The sequence below is a fragment of the Mytilus californianus genome, unplaced genomic scaffold, assembly GCF_021869535.1.
Source record: "Mytilus californianus isolate M0D057914Y unplaced genomic scaffold, xbMytCali1.0.p SCAF_7, whole genome shotgun sequence".
Taxonomy (NCBI): domain Eukaryota; kingdom Metazoa; phylum Mollusca; class Bivalvia; order Mytilida; family Mytilidae; genus Mytilus; species Mytilus californianus.
This window is the reverse complement of record NW_026262723.1, coordinates 112372731-112393614: the sequence shown is the minus strand read 5'-3', so window position 1 is coordinate 112393614 and position 20884 is coordinate 112372731. Positions and strand designations below refer to the sequence as shown.

General features: G+C 32.2%; 1 protein-coding gene across 7 annotated transcripts in view; it reads left to right on the top strand.

Annotated features, from left to right (window-relative positions):
- Positions 1-2286: 2286 nt before the first annotated feature.
- Positions 2287-20884, top strand: part of LOC127708019 (SPRY domain-containing SOCS box protein 3-like) — a 31994-nt gene continuing 13396 nt past the window's right edge. The window contains exons 1-5 of one of the 7 annotated variants that reach the window (XM_052212812.1): positions 2287-2404; positions 3035-3185; positions 6886-7033; positions 9936-10106; positions 12967-13116. In XM_052212812.1, the coding sequence (XP_052068772.1) occupies positions 9953-10106; positions 12967-13116 (304 nt within the window). In that variant the 5' untranslated portion in view covers positions 2287-2404; positions 3035-3185; positions 6886-7033; positions 9936-9952. Of the gene's footprint in view, positions 2405-2521; positions 2618-3034; positions 3186-3879; positions 3901-6882; positions 7034-9935; positions 10107-12966; positions 13117-20884 lie in introns of those variants that run through there. The other 6 variants (XM_052212810.1, XM_052212814.1, XM_052212811.1 and 3 more) reach the window with 6 other exon arrangements.

Here is a 20884-nt window from a genome sequence, read left to right as displayed (position 1 = left end):
TTTAAAGACTGCTACAAATATTCATTTTTTCCGTTTACTATTACACAATGGAATGTACTACCTCCAAAGGTAGTACTTTCTTCCACTCTAAATATTTTTAGAGAACAGTTGACACCTACTGTTCTCTACAATATAGAACAGTAAACCTAGTAGCAGATATAACTATTAACATCTTAACCGGAATACTACCAATAGAAGCCCAACTACATATCCGAGCACTTGGACTATTCAACAACATCTGTAATCAGCCCGAAGAAAGCATAGAAAAATCACTAGCTAGACGACAACTTATCCTAAAAAACAACCAAAGTTCTAGTTGGTTTGTCGCTATAAAACATATGCTCAGGAAGTACGATCTACAAGAGGCTACATTGTATCTGGATAACCCCGTAAAAAAATCCTTATGGACCTCAAACATCAAGAGAACAGTACATAACTACTGGAGTAAATCAATAGTGCAACTACTGCCACTATATAATGGACTGGACCATCTCACAACAGGAAACCTGGAAAAAGGGAAAATTCATCCTCTGTTCAAAATTAACTGCCATTCAGCCATAGATACGACAAGACTACCAGTTAAACTTAAGCTGCTTACTGGATCCTATATACTACAAAGCAAACGGATAAAAATGTACAAGGACGAAACCGATCCGAAATGCCTACTATGCTCAAAGGATGACGAAACTGTGACCCATTTCATATTAAAATGTGAACAACTCCGTAATGTGAGGAATAAGATACTACTAGAAACAGTTGTTGTACTAGATAGTCTTGGAATCAAATTTAATGAACTTTTGGACAATGAAAAGTTGCAAATAATTCTGGACATCACACCGGTTGCAACATCAAGAAAACTCTCTCCAGCCAGTGTAGCAAAAGTAGAACGCCTAACTAGACGCTTGATATACCAGCTACATATAGCCCGTTATAAGATAGTATGCGGTTGATAATAATAAGGATAATGACTTTAAAAGGAAAAGCTAACCACTACCATAACAGAAGAAACAATATCTTAACCACAAAACTCATATATACTAGTCAATTTACAGAGTGAAAAATAATGAACCTATTTTACCATATATACATACTAGTGGTGACACTTTACTAAAGTGTGCGATCTAATATCGAAATTATCTTAAATTATAAATAGCCAACAGAATTTTAAGCAATATATGGATTATATAAAGGACTTTTTAGAAGAACCGAATATAACTTTTAGACAATACTTTACTTTATATCTTTTAAATCATGAGGAAGAGGCACTCATTCTTTTATCATCTTACCGTGATACGAAAACAAATGATTTTATGGAATAATGATATTGATATCTTACAGAAATGAGTTATACTTTTAAAGCATATCTAGCTACGTATACAAAACGGTTAGGGGAACCGAAAACAAATGGAAAGGAATTTTATATTTTATAGTGACTGACTTTTAACCACCGTATGATAGGCACAGAAACATTTTAATTATAAAACAAAGGATTTTTAATATAAGTGTGTGTGGGTAGGATTTCACTGTAAATATAGAGCACTGCAACATATTGATGGAGGCATCACTGTACATAGAAATTGCGGATCACAAGTTCTACATACTAGCGTATGGTTCCTCTACAAAGGGGGTTAAAGATACAGAGGTTAGATAAGGCAGGAACATATGTTAGATATACTGTTCCCAGGGTAAGGTAGTAGTTGTGTATATAGTTTTAATCACATGTCATGTTAGTATTTGTTTATTTTTGGCACTATTATTTTGTAAATATTTATTTATTATTATCCTACGCATGCGCAACAGTTAGTAATCATCAAAAGTCTGATGGATAACTGGATGCCATAACATAGAAGAAGTACGTAAACCTGATACAATCAGATAACACACTTGACCTAACATATAACTGAAATGTTACAATATCTTTGTTTGAACTGTTCTATCTTTTTTTATTCTACATGAATAGTGATTATACTATTCTGTTAACATTCAGACCCTCATTATTACCCTAGTAATAGACGACCTCACTTGTAAAACGTTTTAAAAAAACAACTGTTATATGAGGGTCTGGGTGTGGTATATAGAATAGAGAATAATGGACAAAAAGTGCAGATTTGAAAAACAGAAAAATATAAAAGAAAAAGGGTAAAAGAATAAAGAATAGATAATAATGGGGGTGCTAAAATATAGAGAGTAGAAAATATTCAGCTAAAAAAAAATGCAGAATAAAGAAAAGAAGGACCCCCATCCACATCTTTATTAGCGAAGATTGCCGAAGTCTTTCCGTTATTCTTTGCCTTGATTGACCTTCACCCGAAACCATTGACATAGTTGTAAACAAACATATTGATTGCAGAGTATATTGGTCACACAGATCGGTCAGCGAAACACCTCTACAGTAATCATAAAGGTATATTTCTTTTTAAAGATTTAATTATTATATTTTGATAACTAATTATGTCTGGTATTTGGGTTTAACGGAGTACTGAGTACTAACATGTAAATGACAGTAGTCTGGATAAATATTACCCGAGTTAACCAGTATTATCCAGTTAAGGCAGTATATTGGTGATTAGATTATTTCTGCCTACGGCTGCAATAAGGGATTATAAAAATATGAAAGGTAACCTTCTCTGTTTTTAAAAGGCAATTTGACTTGTGGGCCTCGTGACAAAATGTTTGTGAGTGCTCATCCCTCCTTTTACCTGTGACAGTTGTGTTACAGCACAACATACGTGTTCACATGTACTTGAAAAAAACAAACTGCAAAAATCAGTTGGAAATGGCTTGTCTCTTCAGGTCAGCATGAAGCACAAAAATTGGAAAAACAACGAACATACGTTTTTGTATATGTACAAATTGCCGATCTAAGAGACTTGCATAGATAATTTATTTATTAAAAATGAAGTGAAATGATGTTCTTGTAATTATTTTAAGAGGTTTGGAAAGTATTGATAACTTATAAGAAATTTGTGTACGAGTTATGATTTATACAAAACAGCAATGTGTTCAATAGTACAAATATTCTTGTTTATCACAGAAGAGTTGGCACTGTATTAAAGAGATAAAGCAGATTATACAGAAGAAATCAGTCAGATTTAACAGAAATAGACATACCCTTGTTAGCCACACATTTAGTCTTTTCAGTCAAATTGAGAACAGAATTAACGAAGTTTCTCTTGGTTGTATAGGTAAGTCTAGTAATTTAATTTGTCTACTGCAAATAAAGGACAACTTAAGACATAAACTGAGACTACTGTTACTGTAATAATATATTCAGACGTGATTTAATATGGACAATACAAAAAGAATTAAATAAATAGGATACAAGTGGTAAGATATATCATTGTTGAAATCAAACATTATAGCGCCGCCAGAGAGGAACTTCAGAAGCACTTCTATTTTAAGTCTCAGTACTTCTCCCTATCAATTTCTAAAAGAGAAAAAAGGCTAAAAGAATAAAGAAAAGATAATAATGGGAGTGCTAAGATATAGAGAATAGAAAATATTGGGCTCAAAAAAGCAAGAATAAGGAAAAGAACGACCCCCATCCACGTCCTTAATAGCGATGATTACCGAAGTCTTTCCGTTATTCTTTTGCCTTGATTGACCTTCACCCGAAACCATTGACATAGTTGTAAACAAACCTATTGATTGCAGAGTATATTGGTCACACAGATCGGTCAGCGAAACACCTCTACAGTAATCATAAAATTGTATTTCTTTTTTAAAGATTTAATTATTTTATTTTGATAACTAATTATGTCTGGTATTTTGGTTTAACGGAGTACTAAATGACAGTAGTCTGGATAAATATTACCCGAGTTAAACCAGTATTATCCAGTTTATTGGTGATTAGATTATTTCTGCTTACGGCTGTAATAAGGGATTATAAAAATATGAAAGGTAAGACCTTCTCTGTTTTTATACGACCGCAAAAAAATTTTTGTGGTCGTATATTGGTATGACGTTGGCGTCGTCGTCGTCCGAAGACACATTGGTTTTCGCACTCTAACTTTAGTTTAAGTGAATGGATCTTTATGAAATTTTACCACAAGGTTCAATACCACAAAAGGAAGGTTGGGATTGATTTTGGGGGTTATGGTAATAACAGTAAAGCAAAAAGGGGCCAAAAATAAGCATTTTTGTAACTTCCAGACATAACTTGTGTGTTAGTGTATGGATCTCTCTGACATTGTACCACAAGGTTCCATATCACTAAAGGAATGCTTGGATTGATTTTGGGGGTAATTGCCTCCAAATTTTAGGAATTAGGGGCCAAAAAAGGGGCAAAAAACAAGCATTTTTCTAGTTTCATGACAATAACTTGTGTGTAAGTGTATGGATCTTTCTGAAATTGTACTACAAGGTTCCATATCACAAAGGGAAAGCTGGGTTTGAGTTTGGGGGTAATTGCCCTAAACGTTTAGGAATTTGGGGCCAAAAAGGGGCCAAAAAACACATTTTTTTCTAGTTTCCAGACATTAACTTGTGTTCAAGTGTATGGATCTCTCTGAAATTGTACTGCAAGGTACCATACCACAAAGGGAAGGCTGGGATTGAGTTTGGGGGTGATGAATCATAATGGGGGTTCACAAAATTTTGGGGGGGGATTTATTTTTTTTTCCTTTTTTGTTTCTTTTAAAATTTTCCATTTTAAGTTGGTTATTTCTGATTTATATTTAAAATCAAATAATAATGATATGGTAGGAGATACACACCAAACAGGATGTGTAAATTATTATATAATAAGTATTGTGCAATAGCAAGAAATTTTCAATTGCACAATAGCAAGAAATCTTCAATTGCACAGTATTGCGCAATAGCAAGAAATCTTCAATTGCACAGTATTGCGCAATAGCAAGAAATATCCAATAGCACAATATTGCGCAATAGCAAGAAATTGTCAATTGTACAGTATTGCGCAATAGCAAGAAATATTTAATAGCACAGGATTGTGCAAAAGAAGATACTTCCTATAAATTGCTTATTTCTTGACCAATTTCAATGGGGTTTTATTCTTGATTTCATGGGGTTCTTTAATATGCTGAATTTAACCGTGTATTTAGTTTTTGGAATTTGGGCCCCGTTTTTAAATTGGTCCACATTGAGGTCCAAAGGGTCCAAAATTAAACTTTGTTTGATTTCATCAAAAATTGAATTATTGGGGTTCTTTGATATGCCGAATCTTACTGTGTATTTAGATTCTTAAATTTTGGGTTCCGTTTTCAAATTGGTCTACATTAAGGTCCAAAGGGTCCAAAATTAAACTTAGTTTGATTTTAACAAAAATTGAATTCTTAGGGTTCTTTGATATGCTGAATCTAAACATGTATTTAGATTTTTGATTATGGGCCCAGTTTACAAGTTGGTCCAAATCGGGGTCCAAAATTAAACTTTGTTTGATTTCAACAAAAATTGAATATATGGGGTTCTTTGACATGCTGAATCTAACCATGTATTTAGATTTTTGATTTTTGGGCCCCGTTATCAACTTTGTCCACATTGAGGTCAAAAGGGTCCAAAATTAAACTTTGTTTGATTTCATCAAAAATTGAATTATTGGGGTTCTTTGATATGCCGAATCTAACCGTGTATTTAGATTCTTAATTTTTTGGTTCCGTTTTCAAATTGGTCTACATTAAGGTCCAAAGGGTCCAAAATTAAACTTAGTTTGATTTTAACAAAAATTGAATTCTTAGGGTTCTTTGATATGCTGAATCTAAACATGTATTTAGATTTTTGATTATGGGCCCAGTTTTCAAGTTGGTCCAAATCGGGGTCCAAAATTAAACTTTGTTTGATTTCAACAAAAATTGAATATATGGGGTTCTTTGATATGCTGAATCTAACCATGTATTTAGATTTTTGATTTTTGGGCCCCGTTATCAACTTTGTCCACATTGAGGTCAAAAGGGTCCAAAATTAAACTTTGTTTGATTTCATCAAAAATTGAATTCTTGGGGTTCTTTGATATGCTGAATCTAACCATGTATTTAGATTTTGGATATTGGACCATAATAGGTGAATGTCCAATTTAAAATTTTTAAGTTCTTAGACCACATTCAATCTGTGTTAGAAACCTATGCTGTGTCAAATATTTAATCACAATCCAAATCCAAAGCTGTATCAAGCTTGAATGTTGTGTCCATACTTCCCCCAACTGTTCAGGGTTCGACCTCTGCGGTCGTATCAAGCTGCGCCCTGCGGAGCATTTTATTAAAAGGCAATTTGACTTGTGGGCCTCGTGACAACGTTGGGATCACCTGAACTTGGCGATAACATTACTGGTACATACAGTATAATTTGCCTTCCAGTAGTGTTGTTTTGTGATTTTGTATTGTAAATTGATGGACTATTATATATTAAGATATAAGATGAACGAAAAAAACATCAGCCTGATTTATGACAAAACTATAACTTTAAAACAAATATGACAGACAGCAACTAACAACATCCACTCAATTGCAGGCTCCTGACTTACATGTAGGCCAGGCAAATATAGCATGTGGCAGGATTAAAAATGTTTGTGAGTGCTCATCCCTCCCTTTACCTGTGACAGTTGTGTTACAGCACAACATACGTGTTCACATGTACTTGAAAAAAACAAACTGCAAAAATCAGTTGGAAATGGCTTGTCTCTTCAGGTCAGCATGAAGCACAAAAATTGGAAAAACAACGAACATACGTTTTTGTATATGTACAAATTGCCGATCTAAGAGACTTGCATAGATAATTTATTTATTAAAAATGAAGTGAAATGATGTTCTTGTAATTATTTTAAGAGGTTTGGAAAGTATTGATAACTTATAAGAAATTTGTGTACGAGTTATGATTTATACAAAACAGCAATGTGTTCAATAGTACAAATATTCTTGTTTATCACAGAAGAGTTGGCACTGTATTAAAGAGATAAAGCAGATTATACAGAAGAAATCAGTCAGATTTAACAGAAATAGACATACCCTTGTTAGCCACACATTTAGTCTTTTCAGTCAAATAGAGAACAGAATTAACCAAGTTTCTCTTGGTTGTATAGGTAAGTCTAGTAATTTGTCTACTGCAAATAAAGGACAACTTAAGACATAAACTGAGACTACTGTTACTGTAATAATATATTCAGACGTGATTTAATATGGACAATACAAAAAGAATTAAATGAATAGGATACAAGTGGTAAGATATACAGTGTTCCAGCTAGGACGTTTTCACAGGGCGGTTCGCCCGCCCTTTCCCGAGTGCCGCCCTGTGTCCTTTTTCTGACGCCCTGTGCCCTTTTTAAGACGCCCTGCCCTTTTTTCGTAAGTCCATGCCTTTATTGCCGTAATATTTTGATGAAAATACAATTATTCTACCTGTCTTCATATTTATGACAAGTTTATGACCCTCAGCTAATTAACTTTTACAGCAGGTGTAATAAGTTGTGATTACAGATATCCGCTTATCGACATCGGATGGGTCATTAATCCGTTAATTAAACTTCATAATTGATCATTGTAATAATTTTTCTCATTTAATTCGGTCAGTCAGCATTTAAATTTCAATATTTCTCAAAAGGTGACAATTTGCGTTTGATGTATCTGTAGATCGTCAGTTGTTTATATGTCAAAGATTTTTTTTTTAAATTGATCTTTTAAACTAGTTTCAATCCCGAAAAAGTAAAAACAATGCTTGACTGTACCTTTCATTGAATATCTACATGTATATCCAAATTAAATTAATTAAAGCTGTAATCCATGATCACAAATTGACTGCTTTGTTTACATTTGTTGAAAGCCATGTGCTTTTTTGGCAGGAAAATTCGGAAAACCCCTTTAACAAGAAACAGTTACATTTTATTTATAGACAGTAAGATTTTCATTTTGATTAACTGCTAAGATTATTTCTTTAAAAATGAATACTTTTTTGGGGTGAAACTGATAATACTTTAATACTCTACATCTAGAGGTGTGTAAAATGGAAAAAGGGGGGGGGGGGGGGATTTTTTTATATATTTTTCATATATAATATTACAAATATAAGTTTAACAGTCTGAATAGACATGATTAAATGGATTTTAAATCCTGAAAAACTCAATGTGGTTTATTATAATTCATTTATTATTTCTATCATAATCAGAAACACTGGGCTACATGTATTAGGCATTTCAAACATATATTATTGCCTTTATAAGAACATTCAAGACTATTAATAAGTATGTACCTGTAGTAAAAATACCCTGGTAGGGCCTTAAAATTTCTACTGGGCCCTTGGAAAAAAGTTTTGGGATCCACCCTGGCCCCTGGAGAAAATGTTAGGTATTGTTCCTGACTGTATTGCAGATTTATGTGTAGTTATTTAACTGACATGTATGCACAATGAAATAAAAATAATTCTACAAAATGCCGCTGCATTGCATCTTAACCTTAGACCTACCATGCATCAAAAATGTTCTAGGGAAGACTGAGCTAGTATACATCCTTGCATGGTCCCTTTAATATTGTTACCCAAAATAAGGTTGATTTTCATCTAGCGTAAAATTGACTAAACTCCCTCAAAACTCCTAGCTGAAACCCCTGCAGTTAACATAAGACAATGTTTGACATGCCCTTTTTGAAATATCAATCATCGTGCTAAAGTGCCCTTTTCATGATTGGCTCCCTGCCCTTTTGAAATCCTAGCTGGAACACTGATATATCATTGTTGAAATCAAACATTATAGCGCCGCCAGAGAGGAACTTCAGAAGCAGTCTTCTCTTTTTAAGTCTCACTACTTCTCCCTATCAATTTCTAAAAGAGAAGTCACTTCTCCCTATGATTCAGAAGTAGTGTATACGTAAGTCCTGTTATTGTGCATGTACATGTATCAGTCAGGGGTCTTACTTAAATGAATGATTTCTAAATCACTGATTCAAGTAACATGTTGTTCACAAATGTTGGAAGTAAGAGTTGTCTTTCTTTAATAATCACCTATTTAAGTAGTACAAATAAATCACTAGACTAAGTGATTTAATTTTATTGTAGCTTTAAATATACACTACTAATTATCCAGGGACTAATTATGTTGCTAAAATTATCAGAACCAACATCTGTGTTTATAGGATGACCGGTCATGTCAGGTGATGACATTGTACTGAATCTGGGATAATGACATGAAAATCACTTGTTTAAGTATCATGCCTCTATTTTCTTCCAAAAAATCACTTCTTTAAGTATTATTATTTTAATTACCCCCAATAATTTCAACACCCCCGAACAGTAAAATTTTATTACATAATCTGTAAGATGAAACCTTGAATTTAACAGGAAAAATACTCCCACTGCTGGGAAAAATCTGTTAAGAAAGTATTATTTCATTATGTAAAGCCTTCATTATAGCATTTTTTCACCAAATATAGAATTTACAGCTGAATGATTGCATCAAAGGCATAAACCTTGCTACTTAAAAGAATCAAAAGGTTTATTTTTTTTTCAATTTTACTAATGATAAGATATAATCTAAACCTGTATGTTTTTAAAATTTTGGTAAAACTATAAAATCACAGAATTTCTAATTTGCTACTTAAATAAGTGATTTTATAAATCACTTATTTTAGTAATTCCCCTGACATTTTTCATGTGTATTTCTTGTTTGGCACAGTTGAACAACATAGAAGCAGTTTTTTTCTATGGAGATCTCAGTCATATGTTGATTAACTACCAATATTGTGGAGTGTTGCATCAGATATGATACATCTTGAGTCTTGCTAATTAAATTGTAGTACTGCATGATAGTTAATTAAAAAAGTTCATTGATCTGCTGATCATAAGATAAACAACAGAGTTAATGACCAGGATTTACAGACTTTTTTGTTTATTTTAGCATTAACAGTTGGTCAGATGCCTGATAATTTTGCTTGGACTTATATTGATTATAACAGAGTTAATGACCAGTGTTAACAGACTTTTATGTTTTATTTTAGCATTAACAGTTGGTCAGATGCCTGAGAATTTTGCTTGGACTTCTATTGATTATAATCCTGATAACTGGGTGTGGGACCAGTTAAACAAGTCTCCTGAGGTACTGCTCTCCTCAGACCAGGAGAATGTCTACTTCTATACAGATCCAGTCTACCAAAGTACAGGCACTGCAGGTAATCTCATCTCTTCTGTACTGTTATTTATATCTGTTCATTACCATGATTACAAATCAAATGCTACATTGTATTTCATAAAGAAACACAGCACTGGAACTTGTTATAAACTTTTTTCATGCATGCTAAAAACATAAAAAAAAAAAAATAACAGTGATTGAAATAAAGATATATTTTGTAGGAATGTCATTTTTATGTTCAAAATCTTACTATTGGAGTGACATAGAGTACTTTCACTCTAATAAATGACTTAATGAGATTTTGAACATAAAAATGATATGAGATTTAATCAGACTTTTTTAAAGTTATTTAAATAGAATTTATTTGAATTGTATATGACTTCTGCAGATCTGATATAAAATTTATAGGTGCAAAAATGATCAACTTTTAATGACAGAATATTTCCAATTCCTGTGCATTTATTTTAAGTATTATTTAGGCAGATATTGTCTATCTTGTCCTTTTGTACAACCTTTTTCATATTAGTAATGATGAGTAGTTGATGACCATACTTAACCACAGATTTACTTTTTGCAGAATTATGGATTTTTTTTTTTTAATTTGGCTTATATTTCTGCATGCAAGCAATTCTTGAATGATTTTGATGTGACAGCTTGTTTTATGAGTAGGGTGTTTCATATTCTTGTGTAAAATACAATGTTCTATCAAAATCATTCAATTTTTATGTAAAATATATATTTATTTGTCCTGAAATCAACACTTGAGAAAGAACATACATGTAACTTGTTTTATATTGTATAGTTACAAAGTGACATTTTGCAATCATGTTTTTTTAATTTACATTTAGGGTAAACAGTTTAATAGAAAGTATGAAATACATGTATCTCCAACACCTTTTTTTTATACACAGTTTCAACATTTTAATAAATATGTAACTTTGTTATATAATTTATGTATAAATACTTTAAGATAAAGATCTTTAAATTCTTTATTTTATTTTGTATATAAAGTATTTTTATATGTTCATATGTATAACTTTTACCTTATATAAAAGACCTTTTATATCCTGTTACAGTGCTGTGTCTTTTTTACCTATATCAATATTTTAAAACTATATTATGGAATAATAAATTTCTTAAATCCTGATAGGGATATTCAGTTTTATTATACTTAATGTTAAAATGCCGTTTTTTTTTTGGTTGATACTCTTACATATGAGGGGATAACAATTTGTTTAATGTCACCCTCTCATACAGAGCAATCAATAATTTAAAAGACAAGGATTTTAATTTTAAATCAATAATTTAAAAAGACAAGGATTTTAATTATAAATCAATAATTTAAAAAGACAATGATTTTAATTTTAAATCAATAATTCATAAAGACATTATAAATTAACTTGATAACAATAGATTCAGTATTTTCATTTTATAGCACAAAGCTGAGAGGGTGATAAAACAGATTGTTACCGTCGAAGAAACATTGTCAATAATCTTGGAGTACCTTGATTGACAATGTTTTTCTCGGGGAAACAATCTTCTGTATCACTTTCTCAGCTATGTTATTCAGGTTTATTGATTCTTTTTAATATTTTTTAAATGTAAGCTTTTATTATTTTGATACATTTTTGTTTCATATTGACATTTGGTAGATTTTTCCGTTCTTATATAAATAAATTATTTATAACTACATTTAAAAAAAAAGTAATGGCCAAAGAATTTTTTTAATTGTAAATAGTATTGGTCTTTTTTGAAGGATTTTCACTACATTGATTTTTATACAACACGTTTTATACGTGTTTTTTGAACATGTATTATTAATGGTTTGTGTTACAGGTGAGGGGAGACAACTCCAGAGAAAAGATGTTTGAGTGGAGGTAAATCAACAGCCATTATAAATGGCACAGTTTATCGTAACTATTGTGTTTAAAAGTTTTGCATGGCATTTTGGCCTTGTAAAACATATCCTCACTTAGTGTCCATTATCATAGAGTTATACATTTGTATTACAGTAATGTTTTTGATGAAATAAAAGAATGGCAGAGTATTCCCTGAATGAAACAAAGGAATACAAATGTACTTTCTATGAAAATTTTGCTTAAAAAACTGATATTGCTTGGTGAGAAGATACAGACTTTTATGAATTTGAATAAAATACATTGTATAAATTATTGAGATGTTGTAGGAACAACGGGTTTAAAAGTAATCTTGGTATCATTGGACTTTTCTTCATGTTTGTGCGAGTTTTATATGATTACATTCAAGTCTGGTGATTTCATTCTTCTGATAATTCTGTATTTTATTGACATAACTAGTGTATTGTGTACTGTTGTTTCAACACATGTAGTATTTTAGCGTGCTTATTATATCAGTTGACGATTAACAAATTGCACAACTTATAAACATCCCTTCTATTTATGAATATGTATAGCGATGAGACCTCGGCAAACCATAACTTATGAATATAATGTCATCTTATACCTTTTTAAATCAGTTGAATGTGTGTATACCATACCTATACAGACCTAAGAACATATCATTAAATGATATTGGTGTCCATCGTCCTGAACATGCATGAAATATTTGCCACTGGACAAAAAAAAAACAACAATCAATTAATCATTATGGTGTCCACAGACACATGATTTCTGAACAGTGCCTAAAACTTATGTTGTATGTGTTACCTGTTGGTTGTGTATGTTTGAGATTATTAAGGTCATGGTTGCTGTTATGTGCATGAATTAAAGTCAGTGATACCAAGTTTTAAAAGACAAAATGTTTCATTTAATTAAGAATTAACATTGGTGTAATTAAGAACTGATGTGAGTTCACAATCATTCAAATTAATTTATTGTTATTTTAATGTTGTTACTAATAAGCTGTTTTTGTTTTTTTAACAGGTGTGAGAGGAACTAAAGGTTTTACAAGTGGAATACATGTATGGGATGTACACTTCCTTGAGCCCCCAAATGGTACCTCAGTAATGGTTGGTGTTGGCACAGAGAGAGCACTATTGCACAAGGGGGACTACAGTTATGTTGACCTTATAGGTAAAACTAATAGAACTGATCTGTTAGATATATATATATATATATATATATAAATAAATTTACATAAAAATTAGATTGTGTATGCCAGCCAAGCAAAAAAGAATTACTTCTTTTGCAAAAAATAGAACATAAGAGTTGTCATGTTTTTGGCTTATATTTTAAATATTATAACAAATACAAAACATTGTCACCTCAAAACATTCAGCAGATAATGATCTGTCATTCTTTTTAGTGGTAGGAAATTGTTAATGTGTCCTTATAGGAGTAATTGTAACAGTAAATTTGGTCCCGTAGTAAAAGGAGTAGGTTCGGTAAGACCGCTTTTGGCCCCAAAATATAACATATTTACAAATTTGTTGAAATGTAAACTTTTAGCTGTTTATTGGAAAGTAAACTTGAGAATGGAAATGGGGAATGTGTCAAAGAGACAACAACCCGACCAAAGAGCAGAAAGGAGAATGCTTTTGTTCCATAAATATTGGCTGTTCTGACAATACAATGCACATGTATCAGGTACTAGCATCATAAATTCATGCAAAATTACTGAAATCTTCACAATTTTAGCATTTGTGCTGTTTTTAAGACGGTTTTGTCTAAAATTGAAGTGGCCGCATTTGTGTTCAGTCTTAATATTTAGATATATATTGTATTTGATGATAATACATAACATATATAAAGGTTGAGACAGAAGACGGATGCGTCCACTTACATTTTAGACAAAAACCATCTGAAAAGTGACGTTTTATGGGATTTTTCATATTTAAGCTTGAATTTGAGCGTCTTTAAACATCAAATCAGTTCAAATCTTTTACTTAAACGAATTGAATCGACTGAAGTAGACACTTAAGTGTTTAAAAAATGTCAAAAATCTTTCATCAGATGTACTTCGAATTTTAGGCCAAAACTAGTGGTACAGGTAAATTATCTTAGAGGTAGAGTTATATCCCTTAGACATTCAGATATTTTTTACTTATGTAAGTAAAAAAGTCTTATTTTCATCTACTCTTGAATTTCTCTTGACTACATTGCTCTAATAGAGTGTTTAATTGTGTGTCATTAATAGTTGTCTTTACTATTCATAAAAGTATAATTTCATGGACTATGAAAATCTCATTTGTCTGGTATCTTCAAAATACTGCTTATTTACTGCAATTTTTAAAGGCCTAGTGCAGTTAACATCTTAGCGCAATGGATTTCTTTGCTTAGTTCTTGAGATAAAAGGTTGAACTCTAATTAAAAATTAATTAGCAAACCAGAAAATTTGACCTCCCAAAACTTAAGAATTTAAGGGGTTGTAAAAAATAATTACTTGTATAAATTTTTGGAAAAGATTAAGGGGACATAATTCAAACCTTGAAAATAAAATAAAAATCTTACAAAATTACTTATACAAGTAAATATTCATCAAGTAAACAAAAATTACTTGTATAAGTATTACCCCTGACTGTCCATAACCATAATTTTACTAGAAAAGTAAGTCCTAGGGTAAAATTTCCTAGGAAAATAAGCCCATAGCTAGTAAATTATGTCTGGCATTTATTTTCCTAGTAAAAATATTCATGGACTTGCTATTCTAGTAATATGGGCATGGACAATTTTTCATGTGCACATGTACAGGTGTGAATTATGCATTTAACAGCTTTCAAAATGATGAAAATTATATTTTTAAATAATACCATTTGTCTTTTGTTCATTTTAAGTATTTTTAAAATTGAAAAAGAAATAACATGGAAATCTACTTAAATTAGACAATGCAAAAATACACTGATTTCAGGTTTCCATCTTGGTTCTGAGCTTCATCACTGTCAAGTCCACATCTGATATTAGAAATTTTACCATATGCATAAAACAAAGTAAAATTACTTTTCCGTATGTAATTGTAATAATAAAGAATAAAGCGCAAATGGAAATCTGCCAGTGTTCCATGATATACCGTCAGCTAAAAGTACACACTAATGTCAATTTACGGAATCCGTATCATAAGTACAAAGTAATAGTTATCCTAGCTGTCGGTCTGTGTCCTTAATTCCCTGGTGATAATCTTGATTGTCTTTAGTTACAAAGTCGAGAGAAATTAAAAACAAGATTGAAAAAGAATGTATGCAGCCCTCAAAGTAGGTTTAAAGACCAGGTTGCCTTTTGGCCACCAGATATAAAATTTCAGTGGCCAGGAAATAATTTCAGGTCGCCTAAGAAATTTGTTATGAAAGTCTAGTCAGTAGAGCTAATGAAGACTAGTAAAAAAAAGCATATCGATAGATTTTCTATTATATAGAATAGTAGACATAAAATAAGTTAGTCTTAGTTCAAAGCAAATATTGCCTATAGTTGACCCTTGTTATACGACCGCAAAAAAGCGGTCGTATATTGGTATCACGTCGTCGTCGTCGGAAAAACACTTGGTTTCCGGACAATAACTTTAGTGTAAGGATATAGAAATCTATGAAATTTAAACACAAGGTTTATAACCACAAAAGGAAGGTTGGGATTGATTTTGGGGGTTATGGTCCTAACAGTTAAGAAATTAGGGGCCAAAAAGAGGCCCAAATAAGCATCTATTTAGTTTTCCAGACAATAACTTGTGTTTAAATGTATGGATCTCTCTGAAATTATACACAAGTTTCTATACCACAAAGGGATGGTTAGGATTGGCTTTTGGGGGCTTATGGCCCAAACCGTTTAGGAATTAGGGGCAAAAAAGGGGGAAAAACAAGGGTTTCCTGGTTAATGTACAATTAAGACATTTTAAAAGCAGTGTAAGGGAGGTAATCCAACACAAACAATGTTTTAAATTATGTATAAAGGAATGTTGTATTGTCTTGAGGCGATCAGCTGTCAATTTACTTTAAGAAGTTACTATTAAATTTATGATGATTAAGGAATATTGATTTTAGCCATGGTTATGTATGTCATTTTCTATTTTAAGACTTGTATGCTGTATTTAAATGGGTAATTATGGTTGCAAACTCCAATGGAAATTTGAATTGTGATTATGACCATATCTTGAGGGAATGAATTTTTTGTTTGGAAAAAGGTGGGGAGGGGGAAAAAAAGTGGGGGGGGGGGGGGGGGTAAAAAAGAAATTGTGGGAGGGGAACACTTTTTTCTCATTTCAGATTTCAGAAATTAAAAAGAAAATTTCTTTATATTTTATTTTTTTTGCAAAATAAATGATGTTGTTTTCAATTTAATACTAATGATGTATTTGAATTTTCCATTTAATACTTTAATGATGTATTTAAATGGGTTTGGTTTATTTTTTGCATTAGAGTTACCTCCCTTACAATGGTTTTGTTATAAAGAAATGTTGTAATCTCTTGAGGTGATTAGCTGTACATTTATTTTTTGAAGTTATATTTAAAGTTGACAAAGGAATTTTATTTTTAGATATTACTATTAAATTTTGCTGATCAAGGTTTTCTAATTTTAGCCATGACTATGATGTCATTTTCTATTTTTATACTTTTATGATGTATTTAAATGGGCTTTTATGGTTGCAAAGTCCATTGGAAATTTTGAAAGCAAATTTAAATTTAAAATATGCCCTTAATTTTCCATTATCTTTTGAATAGCAATTTATATAAGACTGCAAAATTTAGTATGGGTTCATATAGTGCTATGATGTCGTCATCGTTTGCATCGTCGTCAACTGAAAACACATTTGATTTCCAAACAACAACTTTAGTTTAAGTGAATGGATCTCTATGAAAAAAATTTTAAGAAGGTTCAATACCATAAAAGGAAGATTGGGATTTAATCTGGCAGATGATTGTCCCAACCGTTTATGAATTAGGAGCCCAAAAGGGACACAAAACAAGCATTTTTTTACTTTCAGGATAATAACTTGAGTATAAGTAATTCAATTGCTCTGAAATTGTTCCACAATGTTTAATACCACAAGTACAAGGTTGGGATTCATTTTGGGGGTTATATATGGTGCCAACAGATTAGGAATTAAGGGCCAAAAAGGGGCCTAAAACAAGCATTTTTGTAGCTTCCAGACAATAGCTTGTGTGTAAGTGTATGGATCTCTCTGACATTGTACATCAAGGTTCCATATCACAAAGGGAAGGCTAGGATTGAGTTTGGGGGTAATTGCCCCAAACATGCAGGAATTAAGTGCAAAAAAGCAGCCAAAACAAACATTTTAAAGTTTCCAGACAATAACTTATGTTTAAGTGTATGGATCTCTCTAATATTGTACTACAAGGTTCCATACTACATAGGAAAGACTGGGATTGAGTTTGATGGTTAATGCTCCAAGGGGGATTCAAAAAGTTTGAAAGGGGGGGTGGGGGGGTTCCAATATTTTTTAATTGGTTCATTTTTTTAACATTTTTAAATTTCAAATTTTTGAAAAATTTCAAGAAGAAATCTTCAATTGCACAGTATTGCACATTAGATTTGTAAAATCTTTGACCACATTTATTTTGTGTTAGAAACCTATATTATGGCAAAAATTTGATCACAATCCAAATTCAGATAGTATCAAGCTTGAATATTGTGTCCAAATTTGCCCCAACTGTTCAGGGTTCGACCACTGCGGTCGTATCAGGCTGCGCTCAGCAAAGCATTTTATATATCTTTTGTTGTGATTAAGATCCCTCAATGAAATCCGATTGGCCAGCTAAATCAGGAAGGCCCTGTCAAAATTATCAGCTCATTTTATTTTCGTATTCATTATAGATCAACCAGGAGAACTCGTATAGCCAGCTGTTTTGGAATTTTCTTATAAATTTTCCAGTACCACTTGAAGTTGTTGCCGCATTTTCACGCTTAATCGTAGCATTAGAAGATGTACTTGGCTCTTCAGAAGCCTGAGTTTCTATAGAGGAACTCTCTGTCCCGTCCTTTTAGCTTACCTGGCCCGAAGGGCCAAGTGAGCTTTTTCTCATCACTTGTCGTCCGTCGTCGTTAACTTTTACAAAAATTTTCTCCTCTGAAACTACTAGGCCAAATTTAACCAAACTTGGCCACAATCATCATTGGGGTTTCTAGTTTAAAAAATTGTCCGATGACCCAGCCCGCCAACCAAGATGACCGCCATGGCTAAAAATAGAACATAGGGGTAAAATTTAGATATTGGCTTATATCTCTGAAACCAAAGCATATAGAGCAAATCTGACATGGGATAAAATTGTTCATCAGGTCAAGATCTATCTGCCCTGAAATTTTCAGACAAATCAGACAACCCATTGTTGGGTTGCTGCCCCTGAATTGGTAATTTTAAGGAAATTTTGCAGTTTTTGGTTATTATCTGAATATTATTATAGATAGAGATAAACTGTAAACAGCAATAATGTTCAGCGAAGTAAGATCTACAAATAAGTCAACAGGACCAAAATGGTCAATTGACCCCTTAAGGAGTTATTGCCCTTTATAGTCAATTTTTTGCAACTTTTTGTAAATTTTTGTAATCTTTTACAAAAACCTTCTCCTCTAATACTTCTGAGACAAATTTAACCAAACTTGGCCACAATCATCATTAGGGTATCTAGTTTAAAAAATGTGTCCGATGACCCCGCCTACCAACCAGCATGGCGACATGGCTAAAAATAGAACATAGGGGTAAAATGCAGATTTTGGCTTATATCTTTGAAACTAAAGCATTTAGAGCAAATCTGTCAGTGGTAAATAATGTTCATCAGGTTAACATCTATCTGTCCTGAAATTTTCACCGTAGTGGGGTTGCTGCCCCTGAATTGGTAATTTTAAGGAAATTTTGCAGTTTTTTGTCGAGCCTGCGACTTTTGTCGCAGAAAGCTCGACATAGGGATAGCGATCCGGCGGCGGCGGCGGCGTTAGCTAACTTCTTAAAAGCTTTATATTTTAGAAGATGGAAGACCTGGATGCTTCATACTTTGTATATGGATGCCTCATGTTACGAAGTTTCCGTCAGTCACATGTCCAATGTCCTTGACCTCATTTTCATGGTTCAGTGACTACTTGAAAAAAAAGTTCAGATTTTTATACGACCGCAAAAAAATTTTTGTGGTCGTATATTGGTATGACGTTGGCGTCGTCGTCGTCGTCCGGCGTCGTCGTCGTCCGGCGTCGTCGTCGTCCAGCGTCGTCGTCCGAATACACATTAGTTTTCGCACTCTAACTTTAGTTTAAGTGAATGGATCTCTGTGAAATTTTACCATAAGGTTCAATACCACAAAAGGAAGGTGGGGATTGATTTTGGGGGTTATGGTACCAACAGTTAAGGAATTAGGGGCCAAAAAGGGGCCAAAAATAAGCATTTTCTAGTTTCCAGACAATAACTGTGGAACAGTGTATGGATCTCTCTGAAATTATACTACAAGTTTCCATACCACAAAGGGATGGTTAGGATTTGCTTTGGGGGGTTATGGCTCAAACCGTTTAAGAATTAGGGGCAAAAAAGGGGGAAAAACAAGGTTGTCCTGGTTAATGGACAAATACTTTAGTACAAAACATAATTTAAAGCAGTGTAAGGGAGATAAATCAAATACATCATTGAAATTATCTCCCTTACACTGCTTTTAAATTATGTATAAAGTAATGGTTAATGAACAATTAAGATAATTTAAAACAGTGTAAGGGAGGTAATCCAAATACAACGTTTTGGTTACTTCCCTTACACTGCTTTTAAATTATGTTTAAAGAAATGCATATTTATAAAGGAAGACCAGTAAAAATATCTGCAAATGTTGCATCTTTTTTTTTTACAAAAAAATCCATATGAAAGATTTGACACTATATTTTAAATTCTATTATAACATAGATTAAGTTAGCACTATGGTAAATTTAAATGGGTAATTATGGCTGCAAATTCCATTGGAAATTTGAATTGAGATTATGACCATATCTTGAGGGAAAGAATTTTTTGGGGGAAAGGGGGGGGGGGGGGTAAAAAGAAATTGTGGAGGGTCAATTTTTTCTCATTTCAGATTTCAGAAATTAAAAAGAATTATTCTTCAAATATTATTTTTTTTTCAAATTTCAAATATTGAAAAATTTCAAGAAGTAATCTTTAATTGCACAGTATGGCGCATTAGATTTGTAAAATCTTTGACCACATTTATTTATTTGTTATGCCGAATCTAACCGTGTATTTAGATTTTTAATTATGGGTCCAGTTTTCAAATTGGTCTACATTAAGGTCCAAAGGGTCCAAAATTAAACTTTGTTTGATTTTAACAAAAATTGAATATATGGGGTTCTTTGATATGCTGAATCTAAACATGTATTTAGATTTTTGATTTTTGGCCCAGTTTTCAAGTTTGTCCAAATTGGGGTCCAAAATTAAAATTTGTTTGATTTCAACAAAAATTGAATATATGAGGTTCTTTGATATGCTGAATCTAACCATGTATTTAGAATTTTTTATTTGTGGGCCCCGCTATCAAATTGGTTCATATTGAGGTCAAAAGGGTCCAAAATTAAACTTTGTTTGATTTCATCAAAAATTGAATTATTGGGGTTCTTTGATATGCCAAATTTAACCGTGTATTTAGATTTTTAATTTTGGGTCCCGTTTTATAAATTGGTCTACATTAAGGTCCAAAGGGTCCAAAATTAAACTTAGTTTGATTTTAACAAAAATTGAATTTTTGGGGTTCTTTGATATGCTGAATCTAAACATGTGTTCAGATTTTTGATTATGGGCTCAGTTTTCAAGTTTGTCCAAGTTGGGGTCCAAAATAAAACTTTGTTTGATTTCAACAAAAATTGAATATATGGGGTTCTTTGATATTCTGAATCTAAACATGTATGTAGATTTTAGATTTTTGGCCCAGTTTTA